Source organism: Setaria viridis, chromosome 2 (genome assembly GCF_005286985.2).
Source record: "Setaria viridis chromosome 2, Setaria_viridis_v4.0, whole genome shotgun sequence".
Lineage (NCBI taxonomy): Eukaryota > Viridiplantae > Streptophyta > Magnoliopsida > Poales > Poaceae > Setaria > Setaria viridis.
Genome location: NC_048264.2, coordinates 47,481,768 through 47,499,618, shown reverse-complemented (window position 1 = coordinate 47,499,618; position 17,851 = coordinate 47,481,768). Strand labels below are relative to the sequence as shown.

The 17,851-nt window shown below is 47.2% G+C and overlaps 4 protein-coding genes and 1 pseudogene across 4 annotated transcripts; 2 read left to right on the top strand and 3 right to left on the bottom strand.

The window, feature by feature from the left end:
- The first annotated feature begins 227 nt into the window (after positions 1-227).
- Positions 228-3,440, top strand: LOC117844648 (26S proteasome regulatory subunit 4 homolog). The gene is made up of 5 exons (XM_034725382.2): positions 228-783; positions 1,546-1,791; positions 1,962-2,348; positions 2,433-2,573; positions 3,199-3,440. The coding sequence occupies exons 1-5, from the start codon at positions 298-300 to the stop codon at positions 3,280-3,282; spliced, it is 1,344 nt and encodes a 447-aa protein (XP_034581273.1). The 5' UTR covers positions 228-297; the 3' UTR covers positions 3,283-3,440.
- A 99-nt stretch (positions 3,441-3,539) lies between these two features.
- On the bottom strand, positions 3,540-5,596 carry LOC117844647 (uncharacterized). The gene is made up of 5 exons (XM_034725381.2): positions 5,365-5,596; positions 5,006-5,269; positions 4,838-4,921; positions 3,925-4,720; positions 3,540-3,834 (listed from the first exon to the last, which is right to left on the bottom strand). Exons 1-5 carry the CDS (start codon positions 5,484-5,486, stop codon positions 3,742-3,744), a joined length of 1,359 nt encoding a protein of 452 aa, XP_034581272.1. The 5' UTR covers positions 5,487-5,596; the 3' UTR covers positions 3,540-3,741.
- Positions 5,597-9,413: 3,817 nt separating this feature from the next.
- LOC117845885 (sex determination protein tasselseed-2) lies at positions 9,414-11,382 on the top strand. Its single transcript, XM_034726962.2, has one exon. The coding sequence runs from the start codon at positions 9,692-9,694 to the stop codon at positions 10,685-10,687; it is 996 nt and encodes a 331-aa protein (XP_034582853.1). The 5' UTR covers positions 9,414-9,691; the 3' UTR covers positions 10,688-11,382.
- On the bottom strand, positions 10,872-13,371 carry LOC117844515 (uncharacterized; annotated as a pseudogene).
- A 3,813-nt stretch (positions 13,372-17,184) lies between these two features.
- On the bottom strand, positions 17,185-17,815 carry LOC117844514 (senescence associated gene 20). The gene has a single exon (XM_034725207.2). It carries the CDS (start codon positions 17,669-17,671, stop codon positions 17,375-17,377), a length of 297 nt encoding a protein of 98 aa, XP_034581098.2. The 5' UTR covers positions 17,672-17,815; the 3' UTR covers positions 17,185-17,374.
- Between the last annotated feature and the right edge of the window lie 36 nt (positions 17,816-17,851).

Below are 17,851 nucleotides of genomic sequence, written 5' to 3'. Positions count from 1 at the left end.
GAGACTGCTGACGTGTAGCAATGTACTCGCTCTCACGCCTGCTACGCGGCCCATGTTTTGCCAGTCGATACTACTTGGGCCGATTTTTGCCTTCATATCACAACGGATGGATAGATGGGACGGTAAACGGGCCACAAGAAGGCCCATTAAAGGGACCCACGTAACGTAGCCCACCCACCCTTCATCTTGCAGGGGAAGTTGAAGTCGGAGGAGGAAAAGGGGGCGCATCTCCGCCTCCTCCTTTCTCTACCAAGCTCGCATAACCCAAATCGAAGCAAACCCAAATCCTTGTCGACCATGGGGCAGGGCACTCCCGGGGGCATGGGCAAGCAGGGAGGCGCCGGCGACCGCAAGCCGGGGGACGGCGCCGACAAGAAGGACAAGAAGTTCGAGCCGCCGGCCGCCCCCTCCCGCGTCGGCCGCAAGCAGCGCAAGCAGAAGGGCGCCGAGGCCGCCGCGCGCCTCCCCAACGTCGCGCCGCTCTCCAAGTGCCGCCTCCGCCTCCTCAAGCTCGAGCGGGTCAAGGACTACCTCCTCATGGAGGAGGAGTTCGTCGCCGCGCAGGAGCGCCTCCGCCCCCAGGAGGACAAGGCCGAGGAGGACCGATCCAAGGTCGACGACCTCCGCGGCACGCCCATGAGCGTCGGATCCCTAGAGGAGATCATCGACGAGAGCCACGCCATCGTCTCCTCCTCCGTCGGCCCAGAGTACTACGTCGGGATCCTCTCCTTCGTCGACAAGGACCAGCTCGAGCCAGGATGCTCCATCCTCATGCACAACAAGGTTCGCTTTCTCTTTTTTTTTTTGCCCCCCTACCCGCTACTTAATCTACTAGGCACGAGCGGATCTACTACTACCAGCCCCCTTAACCTCCTCGATCTAAGTATCCCCGATCTACTAAGCTGATCCCTGCTGATTTGGGAGAGGTTGGATTTTTGAAGGCGATCTATGTATCTGTACCTCTGGGGTTAATTGTTGTTAGGTTGGGGGAATTTTTGTAGAATGGACGGGGAACTTTAGGCTCTCGTCTATTGTCCAGTTAATCAAGGTTTCAACATAGATTAAGCGAACCATGGAACTGAGATTCATCAGAAAACTATGGCCCTGCGGATTGGTGGTTTCTCCTGAGGAGTTGGGCTAATGTATCGAAACCTTGTTGTTTTAGCGATTTGTCTCATGCTGTACCTGATAAATTAAGGTGGTTAGGGTTTAGAGGTTGTTTCTCGAATCAAGGATGACCAACTAAGGGTTAGCACTTAACTAGGTTCTCCTGACTGTTCAGATTCATATGTTTCAGTTCCCGGAGTGGTGATTGATTCTGTATGCTATGCCAAGGCTGCACTGCCTTTCATTTTCAACCATTATACATGTATTCATTTTAGAGTCCTTTGTAGCCTCTAGCAGTTGTCCTAGACTCTTTCCTTACATACTCGATGTGCTCACCGGGTGCTTTCCATGGATAATAATCGTTTTGGTGTGCACATGCATTAGTGGATCCTTTACAACTAACTGCTAACTCACTCAAACATGCCTTTGCTTCTTCAGGTTCTGTCTGTGGTTGGTATACTGCAAGATGAAGTTGATCCTATGGTATCTGTGATGAAAGTGGAGAAAGCTCCTCTGGAGTCTTATGCTGACATTGGTGGGTTAGACGCTCAGATTCAAGAAATTAAAGAGGCCGTTGAGCTTCCATTGACCCATCCTGAGCTGTATGAGGACATTGGAATCAGGCCTCCCAAGGGAGTCATATTATACGGAGAACCTGGAACAGGAAAAACTCTGCTTGCCAAGGTCAGTGTTCTGGCTTGCAAGCATAGTAGCTGTCAGTATTATTTCATAGTATTGCAATTGCAGGCTTTGATCCTCCATGATATCCATGCTTATCCAAACTATGCCTTCCTTTCCTACTTTCTAACTTTTCAAATAGCGTGGGTGGTGATTAATTGAAACTGCCTCTGCAGGCTGTCGCTAACTCAACGTCTGCAACTTTCTTGCGTGTCGTTGGAAGTGAACTTATTCAAAAATACCTTGGTGACGGTCCCAAGCTAGTAAGAGAACTATTTAGGGTGGCGGATGAGCTTTCTCCCTCAATAGTCTTTATTGACGAGATTGATGCAGTTGGAACAAAGAGGTATGATGCTCACTCAGGAGGAGAGCGGGAGATTCAAAGAACTATGCTGGAGCTGCTGAACCAGCTAGATGGTTTTGACTCACGTGGAGATGTTAAAGTTATTCTAGCAACGAACCGCATTGAAAGTCTTGATCCAGCTTTGCTTCGGCCTGGTCGTATCGACCGAAAGATTGAGTTTCCTCTTCCAGATATCAAAACTAGACGGCGCATCTTCCAGGTACTGTGCCATCTGTAAATGATAAACTTTAATTTATTGAAATGAGAATTCGTTAGATTCTTAGCGAGGTTGTGAATTGCGCAGATACACACATCAAAGATGACGCTAGCTGATGATGTGAACTTGGAAGAATTCGTGATGACGAAGGACGAGTTCTCAGGTGCTGATATCAAGGCTATCTGCACAGAAGCTGGGTTGCTCGCATTGAGAGAACGGAGAATGAAGGTACGAGTCAGCATTTATCCCTAATTCAATTAGCTTTAACATTTTTTATGGATACAAGTATTCAGTGCTCTTTAGCTATTTCATAAATTGAAATGCTACTTGGGTGCATACAACTTAGTCTCCGCTGTTTCCTTACTGGTAGCTATTTCGTATAATAGAAAGGTGTAGTGTCTACTTGGGTGCATTCAACCTAATCTCTGCTGTCTCCTTACTGGTAGCTTTTTCATATGATAGAAAGATGCAGTGTCCTTCAAAATTGAATAGATATGCACCCTCGACTAGAATCAGAAGCAGGCTTGGAACGGATCTTTAAAAGTTTTAAGTATTTCAAACACAATGGGGAAGATCCTAACCAAATATCTTCCAGAACATAGTCCTCTCACCGTTAACCACTTGGTGTAAATTTGTTTCTGGACCAACATATTAGTTTGTGACTTTGTTTAGTGTAAATTTGTGAACTGGGAGAATTTCAGAAAGTAGTTATCTGTTAGTAGTGTCATGTTCATCCACATGGTCGTTAAATTCTGGTGTGTGCTTTATGCAATGTTGGTCTGGGCATTTGAACATATAGCCATTGCATGGTTTGATTTGACATTGCTGATGTTCCTGTTTTCTGGTACCCTAGGTGACTCATGCTGATTTCAAGAAGGCGAAGGAGAAGGTGATGTACAAGAAGAAGGAAGGCGTCCCGGACGGTCTCTATATGTAATGAATTAGTCCCCTGATTGTCAGGACAAGGTATCGTATTGTAGTAGCACTTTCTCTTCATCATGGGAGATATGTTGATTTGGTTGTCCTAGTACTTGTCGCACTCACTTATGTGGTTGGAAAACATTTATTATCCTTTGATTTAATTATTTCAAGTAATATTCCCTTTGCCAAGTAAAATATGCGTGTCAGCAGCATGCAGCTTTCAATTTGTTCCACGTAACGTGCCTGATTGCAGACGAAAACAACAACTAGTGGTGATCCAAACACCTTGGATATGCTTCAATTTCACTTTGGCACCAAGCGCGAATCCAAAGTCATCACCAGTTTAAAATTGCAAAGTGCCTCTAGAATCAACAAGCTACAACAGTATGGATACTAGTTCTGAAACAATCCGAGGAAATGAACCGCAAGACTTGAGACCGATAGAATCGAATCACAACTTTATCAAGATGTTCATTCACTTGTCCTTGTCCTTTATTTGATGTAGCAGTGCAGTCCTGCTGTCCAGAATACTTCTCGAACGATGGATCGGACTTGGACCGTTTCTTAGCTGCAAACACCACGCATCTTTCTTATGAGGGTCATGTTCTACAGTGGCAGATGCAAGAATAATACAGGGAAAGGAAAAAAAAACGTGTACCGTGATTCTGTCCTGAGATGCAACCTCAGGTAGGGGATGCTTGGGCCTTGGTACCCAGGGAGGTGACATTCCCGCTAGCTGTTCCACCGCTGAAAACAACACATTCTCATGATGCAGACTATCTTCATCACCTTGACCTGAAGCTGAGTCGGCCTGGGATGGTTTGTTTGCTTCTGAATCTGACACCGTATTGCCGCGACAAGATGAAATCTCCGGTCCCTTGTGCTTAAAAACTTGTTGCTGGTTTGTGCCTTCAGCTTCTGACCAAGCCTCGTATGAATGTATTGCAGGCTCAGACAACTCTGTAGTCTTGAGAATTTTGCCTCCTGCACGGTTCACACGATTTCTTCCGAATGAATTTCTATAAGTAATGGGTCCTGTATGAACCTTGACTGATAGCCACTGCATCGGAGGAATAGGTACAAGTGGCGGTGTATCAACGTTGGTATCCTCAATGCTCACACCCTTGTTGCAGGATGTTTCTTGCACGGTGCCATCAGCAGTTTCATACTCGTGAGTACTGAAGCGAGCACCTGGAGAGAGCCATGCCTCGAACGAGCTAGTCCTCTCGAGCTCATCACTGCAATTCCCCACGTAGTCCGAGCAGCAATTGGATGTTGGCGAATCTTTGGATTGCCCAGGGCGATTTTCCTTGGCCTTGTCCATTTCCTTCTCCGCTGAAGACTCGTAGTACTTTGGAAGGTTGATGAGGCTCCCGGGTGTCTGCCGATGTGTCAGCTGCCGGAGCATGGAAAGGAAGCCAAGAGACTGCTTTTCGGATGCATCTGTTTGGGATCTGAATCAGAGTAAGCAGCAAGTATGGATGGTTAAGGAGAAGAGAACACTACTGGAATAAACAAACAAACCAACCTTGATATGATAGAAAAACACAAGCTAACAACACAGGTGTTACCTGCAGTCGTCAGAATGGCAAGTCCTGAAGAAGGAGGGATCGGTGTACCTCTTCAAGCACGCGCCCTCGCCATGAGCATCAAACCTACAGATATGTATATACATACAGAATTGATGAGCTAGCAGAACAGACATGTCATCTGCAGAAAGAACATGGCCGTGGTACCACCTGTCAAGCGCTGACAGGTTCGGAGGCCCGCGACAGCGCTTGATGTGGTCGACGATGGAACGCGGTGGCGCTTCTCCGACGCCATGCTGCTGATGATGGTTGAGATTGAGACGTGGGTGCCAGTCGAGACGATGGTTGGGTTTGTTGTGGATGGACGGGGTCAGGTCGGCCTGGAGCCGCTTGGCTCGCATGGCGAGTCGTCGGCCTCGTGCGGACACGGCCATGACTTGGTCTTGCAGGCCGTCCAACACCTCCGCGGCAAGCCTGCAGTGCAGTTGCAGTTGCAGAGGAGAATTGAAGCTGATGGAATTGAACTGAAAGTTGGGTGGTGCAGCTAGCAGATGGGAGGCAACACGTACTCTGCGAGGTCTCCGAGCTGGCGGAGGACGGCGACGAGGCCGGCCATGGCAAGGCCCTCCAGGACGGCCTCCCCCTCGGGGGGCTCTTGCTCACTGCTTGGGCCCAGAGGCAGAGCCGCCATTGCTGTCTGCTTGCTAAATGCTAATGCTAGCTGCTCTGCTCTGAGCCTCTGATGTAAGCGAAGAATTATTTAATTGAATGGGTTGCTTTGCTTGCATCCTCATCCAAAGTAATGGCTCTGTCATGGGTCAGCAAGCAGCGGGTACATGCATGGATGGATCCATACCATGCGTGTGCTTGTGGCAACTTTGCTTACATACGTACAGTTCATTATTGTACCCTGTGCCCTTCCGTTCTGTTGCCTACATTCGTTGCTGTGCACCATCTACGGCTAGGACGATGACATGTGGTTCGTTTTCTCACTAGAAGAAACACTGCACTGTACACAAATGATTACATGATGACAAGATCTCGCTGGTGTATGCATGCTACATCTATCACATGACCCTGCATTGCCAGCCTTCCTCTGCCTACCAACTTAGCAAGAGCCAAGTGTAAACATGCATGGGTCACTCACAAAACAACACACAGATAGGCCAACGGCCCTACGATCGCATTGTCTTCAAAGCAACGATTAGTCGATTGCACGTACAACCACTCCTTGACTGAACTACGGATTAATTCAACAAATGTACCATGCATGCTACGTCTGCAAACGTACACTACCTGTGTCTTTGCTTTGGGCCGTGGCGAGTTTGTTGGGCCCATCTGGTTTGGTACGCCTCCTCAACTGGGCTGTATCCTCCAATATGACTTCGAATTGGATTCCCCTGTTTGCTGCATAAAGTATATACGTAGATAGATAGATACGTGTGTGTCTATATATATATATCTATATATATATATAAAGAAATGATTAGTGACGCACGATGATCACCCACAAAAAATTTGTTCGAAGAAGAAGAAGAATCAGCAGCTTCGTCGTAGCTATTTGTCATCAGACGATATTGATAGTGGTCAGGGGGTATATTAAGGTTGCGTTTGGCAACTGATTCTCTGCTGATTCCAGCAGGAGCTCTGCCAAAAAAAATTTCAAAGAGAATGTTGATTCTGTGAAGTGATTCTCTGAAATGAACTAAGAGGCTGGTAACTGAAAAAAGTAGCTTCTCCTGATTCTGTGAAGTGATTCTCCATCCTTATTTTAAGAGTTTATACTTTTAAAAGTTTATGATAGAGAATCAAAGAGAATCACTTTCAGCCACAGAATCACTTCTCTCAGAGAATCAGCTCCCATAAAGTATCATAATTAGATGGAGCTCTACCAAACAGACCCTAATACTACTAACTGCTGGGGAAAGCGCCATCAGTACCGGATCCAAACTCCCCTTTAGTACCGGTTTTGCAACTAGTATTGCTAAGTCGGTACTAAAGGGGGTCCTGTAGTACCGGTTTAAATAACCGGTATTAAATGGGGGGCTTTAGTACCGGTTGTTTATACTAACCACATCCCGCTGCCGCGCCTCCCCTGCGACCCCCCCCCCCCCCGCCTCTGCCACACGCCCCAGCCGCGCGCTGCTAGAGCCTCACCGTGACCCAGAGAGAGAGAGAGGGAGAGGGAGAGGGAGGGAGGGAGGGAGGCTGCGTACTCACATAGCCACTATCATCGCCGTTGTCGCTGCGCTGCTGCCAAACTGCGCCGCCGCTGGATCCACCTCCTTGCTCACCCGCCGCCACCGGATCCACTTCCTTGCTCAGCCGCCGCCACTGCCAGATCCACCACCTTCCTCACCCGCAGCCGCCGCTGCCGGATCCAGCTCCTCTTGCCCGTGCGCTACCGTTGCTCTTGTCCCGCCGCCACTCCTCACTGCTGCGCGCGAGTGAGGGGCGAGTGAAGGGGGGAGAGGAGGGGCAACTGAGGGAGGGCCGCGCGGAGAGAAGGGAGGGCCGAAGTGAGGAGCGACGGAGAGAAGAGGGCCAGTAGGAGAGGCAGTGGCCAAGGGAGAGAGATGCGTGAGGGAGGATAAGGCTGTGGTAGAGGGAGGGACGGAGGGGGAGGGGAGCGGAACCGAGACGCGATTAGTATCGGGTGGAGCCTCAGGCTAGGTGGAGGCTCCACCCGGTACTAATGGGTGACCTTTAGTACCTGTTGGAGCCAACCGGTACTAACGGGGGTCACAGGGGCTCATAGGAAACTAGCCGTTAGACTCGGGTCAAAAACGAACTGGTACTAAGGGCTAGGACCAATGCTCAGTTTTCCAGTAATGTAATGATCCCTATAGTTAATAAGGGCACCATCGATCAGTGAGTGCATGACCAGTTAACGAGTACTCGTACTCCCTCCATCCCTAAATGTAGCTACTTGTAAGATTAAGGACGTAGATTAAAAGTTTATATTACTCTTCACTAGTTTTCATGCGCTAATTAAGAGGTTAATTATGCATTTCCTATTTAATTGGTGGCAAGCTTGCATGTAGATCTACATTTCATAATTGATTTGCATATTTTAGACCTCTCAAGCTAAATAATTCACTTGAGAACTCAAAAGTAGGCGGAGGTGGTATGTATTGGTTCATCGGTCGATGTGCGATCTCGCTCCAATATAAGTGATGGCCCAAATCTCTGTTCAATAATCAATTAATCATGCGCTTATATATGTACTTGCTCGCGTTAGATTAGATCGTAATAATGTCCTACGCTTAATTATACGATCGATCCGGTGTTGGCGTTTCAGACCATCAGTACGTCTCTCTTCCTGTCTTTTCATCAAACAGTATCGTATCCGATCCTCATGAATAAGACTTCCATTTTCTTTATGGAGCATGAGCAGATATACAACAGGATCGTATCACGAGACCAAGCAAGGTTATTATGTGACTGATAATAAGAGATTCGTGTGGTAGCTAGCTGCCACTAGGCCGGGTTAGTGCCAGAATCTTGCAAGATGCAATCTCATTATATGCAACTGCTACAGCAGCATAACTTTTAACCCCAATCCATGCCGTGCCACTGCCGCAAGTTTAGCTGTAAGTAGTGGCTATGGTGGCACATTTAAGTTTTTGGACTTGTAAAGGTAAATGTGCTAGAGAGGCTACTGCTCCCTCTGTCCTGGAAATGAAAATTCTTAAACTCGATCGTGCCTATAGAGAGCTGTATCATAACTATTAGTATTTTTTTTGTATGAACTTAATCAAACTTAACATGATTTCATTTAAGAACAAAGCTAAAAAAAGTACTCTTTTGTGACACGGAAGTGAGTAGGTAGCTAGGTTTGAAAAGAGAGCGGTTGCAAGGGCATTATTGGAGGTGAGCTGCTTGCTGCCCAAGTTGGCATATGTGGCATGTGAGAATTCCCAATCTACCCAAACACGAAAACAGAGCCCTTCCCCGCTGCAGGTACAGGGAAAGCTGCAGTGTGAGGTGATGTGACGCCATTGACCGACATTTTACAAGTACCGTACCTTACCCCTCACATGAACCTGGCCTCAATCTTTCTCACTGTACACCTATGACTTGACATCACTACTGTCCACTTATCCCTGGCCTCCTGGTTGCAGCATGGTTGAATTTTGGCCGGTGAAAGCATGGCTTCTTTCGACAATGATACACTTCGGTTTGAGCTTCACACTAACAAGATCATCATAAAGCTGTGACAGTGCTTGCCTGAACTGGCGCTGAATTTTGAAGCAACTTTCTTCAGGGCTAAATTGAAAGCAACCTTTTTTATGGCACAAGTATAATGCAAAGCGGCTCATGATCACCATTTGATTTATATTTATTTCATCTCGTTATACATGCATGTACACATTTCAATATATACTGGCGACTTATTTTTGGGCCCTCGTGTGGCTCATGCAGCGGCATATATACGTGGATACTCTCAGAGACACGTAGGTAGGAAAATCTCAAGAAATATATGATAATACGATATGCTGTTTACATTTGCACTCCATCCAAGATAGTATATTCTATATTATGCATGCATCACAACAGAAACTGTAGTTGGTTAGGTTGCTCGATCACTGTTCACACGGGTTCGAGTTATTGATTTTATTGTAGCGGTAAATGACCGTAAACATTAGAGAAATTTTAGAATGGTTTGAAAAAATGATAGCCGTCCATTTCGAAAATATACCGTAGCACTGCACGGTGCGCATGATCACCCAAAGTACAATGCTCCTCTCGCATAATGTGGTGCTCCACGCTTTATTTGACACGAACGAACAAGAGGCCGGCCTGAGTTTTGTTTGGGCTCGCCACGCCAAGCAACAAGCTAGATGCCAAGGGCGAACTGTGTGACTATATATATGCGATGCAGCCGCGTGCTCCATGTCCATCGCTCCTCCCGCACGCAATCCATCGATGCACGGCGCCGTCGTCCAAGACCCCTCGTCCCCCGCCATGGCCGCCGCCGTCGATTACATACCCGACAAGAAGCCCACCGCCAACTGCAGCAGCATGCAGCACAAGAGCAGCAGCTGCTGCAGGCTGGAGGGGAAGGTGGCCATCGTGACGGGCGGCGCGCGGGGGATCGGGGAGGCCATCGTGCGGACGTTCGTGCAGCACGGCGCGCGCGTGGTCATCGCCGACATCGACGACGCGGCGGGCCAGGCCCTGGCGGCGGCGCTGGCGTGCTGCTACGAGCGCTGCGACGTGTCCGTGGAGGCGGACGTGGAGCGCACCGTGCGGCGCGCGGTGGCGCGGCACGGGCGGCTGGACGTGCTGTGCAACAACGCCGGCGTGCTGGGGCGGCAGGCGCCGGGGGACAAGAGCATCCTGTCCCTGGACGCCGCCGAGTTCGAGCGCGTGCTGCGCGTCAACGCGCTGGGCGCCGCCCTGGGCATGAAGCACGCGGCGGCCGCCATGGTCCCACGCCGCGCCGGCAGCATCGTGTCCGTGGCCAGCGTGGCCGGCGTGATGGGTGGCATGGGCCCCCACGCGTACACGGCGTCCAAGCACGCCCTGGTGGGGCTCACCAAGAACGCGGCCTGCGAGCTGGGGCGCCACGGCATCCGCGTCAACTGCATCTCACCCTTCGGCGTCGCCACCCCGATGCTGATCAACGCCTGGCGGCGTCGTGGCGACGGCGACGAGGACGACGACGCCATGGCCGCCCCCAGTAGCTGTAGCTCGTCGTCGTTGGATGTGGAGAAGATGGAGGAGGTGGTGCGCGGGCTGGCCAATCTCAAGGGCGCCACGCTGCGGGCCAGCGACATTGCGGAGGCGGCGCTGTTCCTGGCCAGCGACGAGTCCACCTACGTCTCCGGCCACAACCTGGTGGTCGACGGCGGCGTCACCACCTCCAAGAACGTCATCGGATTGTAAGCAACAAGCTGCTGCAATCTGTTTCTGTTAATTTGTGATGGATTATTGGTGGGTGGATCATATTGTTAGACAATGCTTGATCGAGCGAGTCCGTGTTCGATCTGAATGAATGTCGGCTTGGGTCGCAAACGCCGCTTGAGTCGCTGCTGTCAGTATCCGAACGAATGAACGTCTCTGAGCTAGGTTAGCGGTTGTTGTTTTCCTGCAGGCAGGACCAGACAATTGCCAGTAGCCCGTACTTGATGATTTTGCCACGTACTGATGGCCGCATCTGAGTGAATACTCAAAAAGCTAGGTTCAGCAAAATTAAAAAAAACAATAACACGCGACAAGATTCCTGCTGAAAACTGAAAAGAGCTTGGACACACCAAAACAGATGGACGGATTGCAGGTTTAGAAGCTAGCCAATGAAAAGCTGCAGGCCGCGTTATTAGGACCGCCGGTGAGGCCTTCGGTTAACGGTTTCACTGGTTCAACCGTTGAAAACCGGTTGAACCGTTGGTTCGATAACTTTGGATCGGAGAAGTGAACCGGCCAAAGAAAACTTTGAACCGGTCTAATATACCAGCCATAATTAATATATATACACCATTATATAACTACAATAGCAAATATTTCAAGTTCAACTATTCAAATGTTCGACATGCAAACCACAAATTCAAATAGCAAGTTTGCAACATGCTACATGCTGATATGATTGGCACACCACAAATGACAAATGCACAGCCAAAGTGCTACACACATGAACAGGGACAAGTTCACAAAGGTTTTTTGACAACTCAAAGTACTCGGACTTGCTTCCAAATCTTCATCCAATACCATATCAAGATCATCAAGCATATTTTCATTGTCAGTAGCCATTACTTCATTTTCTTCCATGGCATCGGCCTCAGCCTCATCCAAATTTAGCTCTAAATCTGAAAAACATTATCAAGTTAGATGTTAGCATAGGCAAACATGTATGCTGAAAAGAAATAATCTTGAACACTTGACATTACCATCACTGCATCGTATACTCAAAGAAGCAAATTCACCACGGAATTCATTTAGCTCTTCCAAGTTTAGACGAGGTGGATTATCTTCTACTGTCCATGCTTCATTTCCCTTACGAATCTCATCCAAACTAATTGGATCATAATTTCTAACAGTTTTCTTTGACCTAATGTAAGAAAAATTGAATATAGTGATGTATTATTTCTAGAAACAAAGTGAATAGCAAGGCAATGAATGTAATGAAGCAAAATAAAAAGGTACCTTTGGTGCGATCTCAAGTTGCAATGAACATAAACAATATCATTTAGCCTCTGATGCTCAAGTCTGTTCCTCCTTTTGGTTTGTACATGCTCAAACAAACTCCAGTTCCTCTCACATCCAGAAGCACTACGAGTTTGGCTTAAAACACGACGGGCTAGCTTCTGTAAATTTGGTGCGCTGCAGTCGTCTGTTTGCCACCACTCATCTACATGAGAAAAAAAGACAAAAAATAAATGTTGCTGAAATATAATGGAGAAAACACAGAACTAAAGAACAATATAAGACAAGGAGAGTTACCAGCTAGCATGTGTTGTCTATCATTGTTTGCAGTTGAACGCCCAAAGTCACCTTCTCCCTTTCTGAAAATTCTCATCTCTCTTGTCAAAGAACTTCGAAGAGCAAAATCTTTGCCAGCATATTTCTCAATTACATCAAGAATCCCAGAAGTGGTGAAATTATACTTCTCTCTTAGCTCATCATTATACTGGTTGTTGGGATTAAACCAAAAGCCAGCAGCATGAAGATTCTTATCAAAGTGTTTATCCGACCTTGCATCTATGTACTCTAAAAAAGGTCTAACTAACTCCTTCCTCTGAAACCTCTTCATGATTTCATCTCTTGAAGCATGGAAGGCTGCAAAAAGATATCCCATGGTAGATCGCTCGTCACTCTCCACAATTCTCAACACCCAAACTATTGGTTCTAATAATTGACAAACAATAGCACAATCTTTCCAAAAGGATTGATCTAGCATAGCTTTGGTAAACTTTTTCCCATGTGGTTCCTTACAATATGCAGAGGTTGTCCACTCTTTGGAGATAATCATTGCATGAAGATCAGCCTTATGCTTGTATATGCTTTGCAATGCAACAAAATTAGTAGCAAAACAAGTTTGTGCTGGACGAAGAATCTCATGACCTTTACTGAACTTTCTCAATAAATATAATGGATAGCAATGGTTGTAGATATATTTGTAATAGATGATGCATGAGCTACAGTAGTCTTCACTAGATTCTCCTTGCCAAAGTCAGACAGTACTAAATTCAAACAATGGGCAGTACAAGGGGACCAATAAATGGATGGAAACTCATCTTCTAACTTTCTACCAGCAGCAACCATGTTCAGGACCAACAAAGTTCACTACATCTTTAAATAACTTGAACAAGAAATCTGCAGTTTTGGAACTTTCAGTGGCAACAACTGACTTGAGAAAGACAATACCTTTGGGACAGTAGACCAAGAAGTTGATGAGTGTCCTTCTCTTCCTATCTGTCCATCCATCAGCCATAATTGTGCAACCAGTTTTCCTTTAGGTTTTGCGAAATCCATCAACAAAGTTTTTCTAGTTTCCTGAACACATTTTGCAAGTTAACTTTTGAACAACCAGCCACATTTTTAGGCCATTTAGCTAAATGTTCCATAAAATGATGGATTCCTCCTCCTTGAAATTTCATGTTACATTACATGTACTTGATCTTCTTTTTTCCTTCTTCAATAATTTGTGTACAATATCCCCATGTTGGATCAGTTTTTCTTCTTGTCTTTGGTTCTGCTACTGCCTCTTGAACACTGGGTGTTGACTTTGGATTACTCTCAACTGTAGTTGGTGTATCTGAAGAATTCACTGTATGAAAGAAAAAAAATAAAGAGCGAGTGTCGGATTTAGTGACCGGTAGTCCATCAGGGGATTACCCAAGTGGTAGATTTGTAGGCGGGAGAGATTGTAAGACCAAGAACTCTAATGGTAACACAGGGGTGCAAGGTTTAGATAGGTTCGGGCCTCCAGAGAGTAATATCCTATGCCCTGTGTTCTGATGGATTGTATTGTTGATCATAGGTGCGAAGAGGTAACATGAGTTATTCTCGGGGGACGTCCCTAGCCGCCTTATATAGGATGATGACCTATGTTACAAGTCGGATAGGATCTAATCCTAGTTGGTTGTTACATGGAATGCAATCTCCGAGTCGGACCACAACATATATCCCGCAATATCTGGGCGAAATCTGTTCGCCCGATCTCTGAGCTTGTGCTCCACGCGTCTTCATGTCTTGCCTCGCACGCCCTGGTCGGGAGGGGTCCACTTGCCAGGCCGACCAGTATCCTGGTTGGTGGGGACCCGTGGGTACCCTTATCCCTCAAGCCCCCGAGCAATGTGGAGTCGAACAGGAGCCTGTTGGATGCACAACAAAGCTTGTAATGTACTCAGCTGAAGTTGCAGTTTCATCATAGTGACAGAGGGGTTGTGCAGTGCTCAAAAATAGAAAGAAAATTTGAGGCTTCCGCAGGCATATGACAAATGTCGGGTAGCAATGAGGTGCGGATCGTCGTCCTTGGCAAGAGTGGGTGGCTTCATATTGGACCAGTAGATGAATCTGCCTTGAGGGGTTGATGTGATTACTAGACCCTGTTGCAGACCTGATAAAGGAGTCTCCTCATCCAGATCCGAGTAGTAGTCGAGGTCCTTGATTGTATCCATATCGGATTGTGATCTGGACAGGACCGTCTGATAGACAGTGGTCGTATTGCGGAGTCCGAACGGGAATCAACTTTGGTGGGAATCTAACTCGCACGATGGCTTATGTGCCGGCTCGTGAAAGTCAATCCGACTGGCAGAAGAAGTCAAATTAAACTCGGACTCATCCTCCCAGCGTCCGACTAGGTCAGGAATTGATAATTCGCCAAACTTCTTGACGAGATCCTCCAGAGCTTGGCACCGAAGCTTCATGGTTTGCTGCTTCTTCTCCGGGGTCGACGCAATGTGGCGGTTGAAATTTCCAGCGCCGTCTGTGATGCAAACTCAGGAGTTAAAGACGAATGTCGCGCCTGCTTCAAACGCGACGATTGGCTTGATGATGACTTGTGCCATCGAGTTCGCTAGTGGATTCTCGACGAGACCCCCTACCCGGAGCATAGCTATCCGTGTTTAGATCCGGCAACCTACTGAGAGAGGTGCCCAAGGTAGTGTTTTAGTTAGTGGGGCTCGTTGAGATTAGGAACTCGAAGGTAAACGCAGACACACGATTTAGACAGGTTCGAGCTGCTAGATTGTGTAATACTCTACGTCATGTGTGTTGGTTGGATTGAATTGCTTTGAACGGGGTTCCTACCTCACCTTATATTGCTGGGGGCAGGGTTACAGGTCAGTTGGTTACAAGAATACTAGTCAGATACGACTAGAGGAGTTCTACTCTTAGTACTTTCCTAATCATCGACTAGTTCATATCTTTCCATGTAGACTACGTCGTCCTACGCCATGGTCTTGATGTGAGATACGTCTCGGTGTACAACTCTAGTCATATTTAGGACTGTCAAAACCTTCTATGGGCCCATAGATGTATGTACGACCCATTGGATAATGGGTACCTAGCGGGTGATCCATACCCGCTTCAATGGTAGTCAATGTAACAAAACATGTAACTAATTGTGAAAGCAACATTAAATCACCGTTTTATCAATAGTTTTAGTCATACAATAACAATATAAGACAATAATACTAGTTTTAACTATGTCACATGCAAATGGAGTATCTTATCTCTTCAACTATATGATATACACTAGAAATAATCTAAAGTATTATATGTAAATGATTCCCAACAGGTGGTGGGTAGATGGAGGACGCAAGAATGTTCCCACACCCACTACACCCGATGGATGAAGGAATCACCCACTAAGGCACCCATTGGAGGAGAAAATCCCCATACCCACATCCTAATAGGGTTTTTACCCGCGGGTAAACGGGTGGCAGGTACCCATTGACCTCCGTACTTAGTTCCTGCATTGGGAGGTACCCACCCATGCGAGCTTCATTTTCTCAGTCAGCCTCCCATTTGTGTCACCTACGTGCGTACTTAGGGGGGGTTTGGATCTTTAGGACCTCCTAAAATTTATGTCACATCGAATATTCGGAGGCTAATTAGGAGTACTAAATATGAGCTAATTATAAAACTAATTACACAGATGGAGGCTAATTCACGAGACGAATCTATTAAGCCTAATTAATCCATCATTAGCACATGTTTACTGTAGCATCACATTGTCAAACCATGAACTAATTAGGCTTAATAGATTCGTCTTGCAAATTAGTCTCCATCTGTGTAATTGGTTTTGTAATTAGTCTATATTTAATACTCCTAATTAGTATCTAAACATTCGATGTGACAGAAATTTTAGGAGGGACTAAAGAAACAAACACCCCCTTATTTCGAGATCTGCATACGCAGAGGCAACAGATGCATCCATCGGGTGGTTCGTTTCATGAAATAAATCCATGGCTATATCTCTCCTGCGAGGCCTCCCCTATATCTGATCCAAAGAGAAGAAGAAAAAGGAAAAAGATCCCAAGCACCTCTCGTTCTGCTGTATCTTTTCTTGTTATCGTTTGACTCTGAGCGCGACCGCGAGTGCAAACAACAACAGGCAGCAACAAACAAGGAGCAATCAGCTGACTGTCTTTCTTGTCGCCGTTAAAGGAAGCTGACAAATAATCTTTGACGACAAATAATACACATAGAGGATGATGCTCTTGTTTCTTGTGTTTGGCGCGCCCACCAGCAGCAGCAGCGCCGCATTACCAGAGCATAAGCATTACATTCCAAGAATTAATTTTAAAGATGAGGTGCTAGTAGCAACTGACTCGGATCCTATCAGTAGTAGTATATGCTACATACCACCACTATGTATGCATCGAGAGCATCAGACAGACACACTCGCGAGCGACAATAATTCTCTTATTGATTCTTATTGATTCCCTTTCCGAACTGATGGCTTAGTAAAAGCAGGACAGTTTTTAGCTGGCTCAAATTACTTGGGTCAATTTTACTTGGGTCCAAACGTACAGGTCTACATCGGATCGGATATCATATCATCGTGGCTGCCGTCAACCTTTTATCTCGTCACTTTTGCTTTTGCTTTTCTTTTCTTTCTTTTGGGTGGTTGCTTTATTTCCGCCGAATATTACGGCAAGTTGATTCATGATTTAGTAAAAGCAGGAGCATGCATGGCAAGGCATATACCTTTGCTTAATTGCAAGGTAAGATTGATGTGCTTTTTTCTTTTTTCGTTTGGTCCATAACGCTAAATTAAAGGGTTTGTGAAAATTAATCAAATCCCTGCATTTGCTGGTGCTGACCAAGTAATCTCAGCAGCATTTGGTGGGTTGATTCTGTATGCATACAGATGTATATATCCAGTGACAGTAGATGAATAAGAAGGCAAACTGAACATATACAGATAATCCAATATGTATGCAACACAATACTAGTTTGGTTTTTATGATTACTGATGAGGAGGAGGAAGAAGCAGCAGCAGTACAGAGGATGCGGCGTCGCCATCTTGCTACTGTAGTAGTAATTTCACACACCACCAACACACCTACTATTACTTACTAATCGATTGCTCGATCAGCCCATCCAATTATTGTTCAATCAATCAGATCAGAGGGCCAGGACGAGGCCCGGGAGGGAGTTGGTTGCGCGGTCTGGGCGTCGGCTCTGCCAGATGCACTTGGTGGCGGCGGCGAGGCGGGTCACGGTGAGGTCGGTGTTGAAGTACTCGCGGAGCTGGGTGATCACCCCATCGGCGCCCACGGTCCAGGCGTGCACCCAGTACACACCCCGCTCCTGGTCGCCGCCCTCGGCGATGACGGTCGACCCGAAGGCGTCCACGGAGCGCGGCGCGAAGCGGAAGCTGCTGCTGCTGTTTGATCCGCCGCCGGTGAGCACGCGCATCATGTGCTGGTGCTTGGGCGGGCCATGGAACCACCACTCGAGGTCCGCCGCCAGGAGGGCCTGCACGCCGGCGTGGTCGCGCCCGTTCAGCGCCTCGTACAGCCGGAGCACCAGGAACTTGTTGCGCTGCTCCTCGCTCTCGCCGGCGGCGGTGGCGCCGAGCACTCGCGGCTCCTCCTCCAG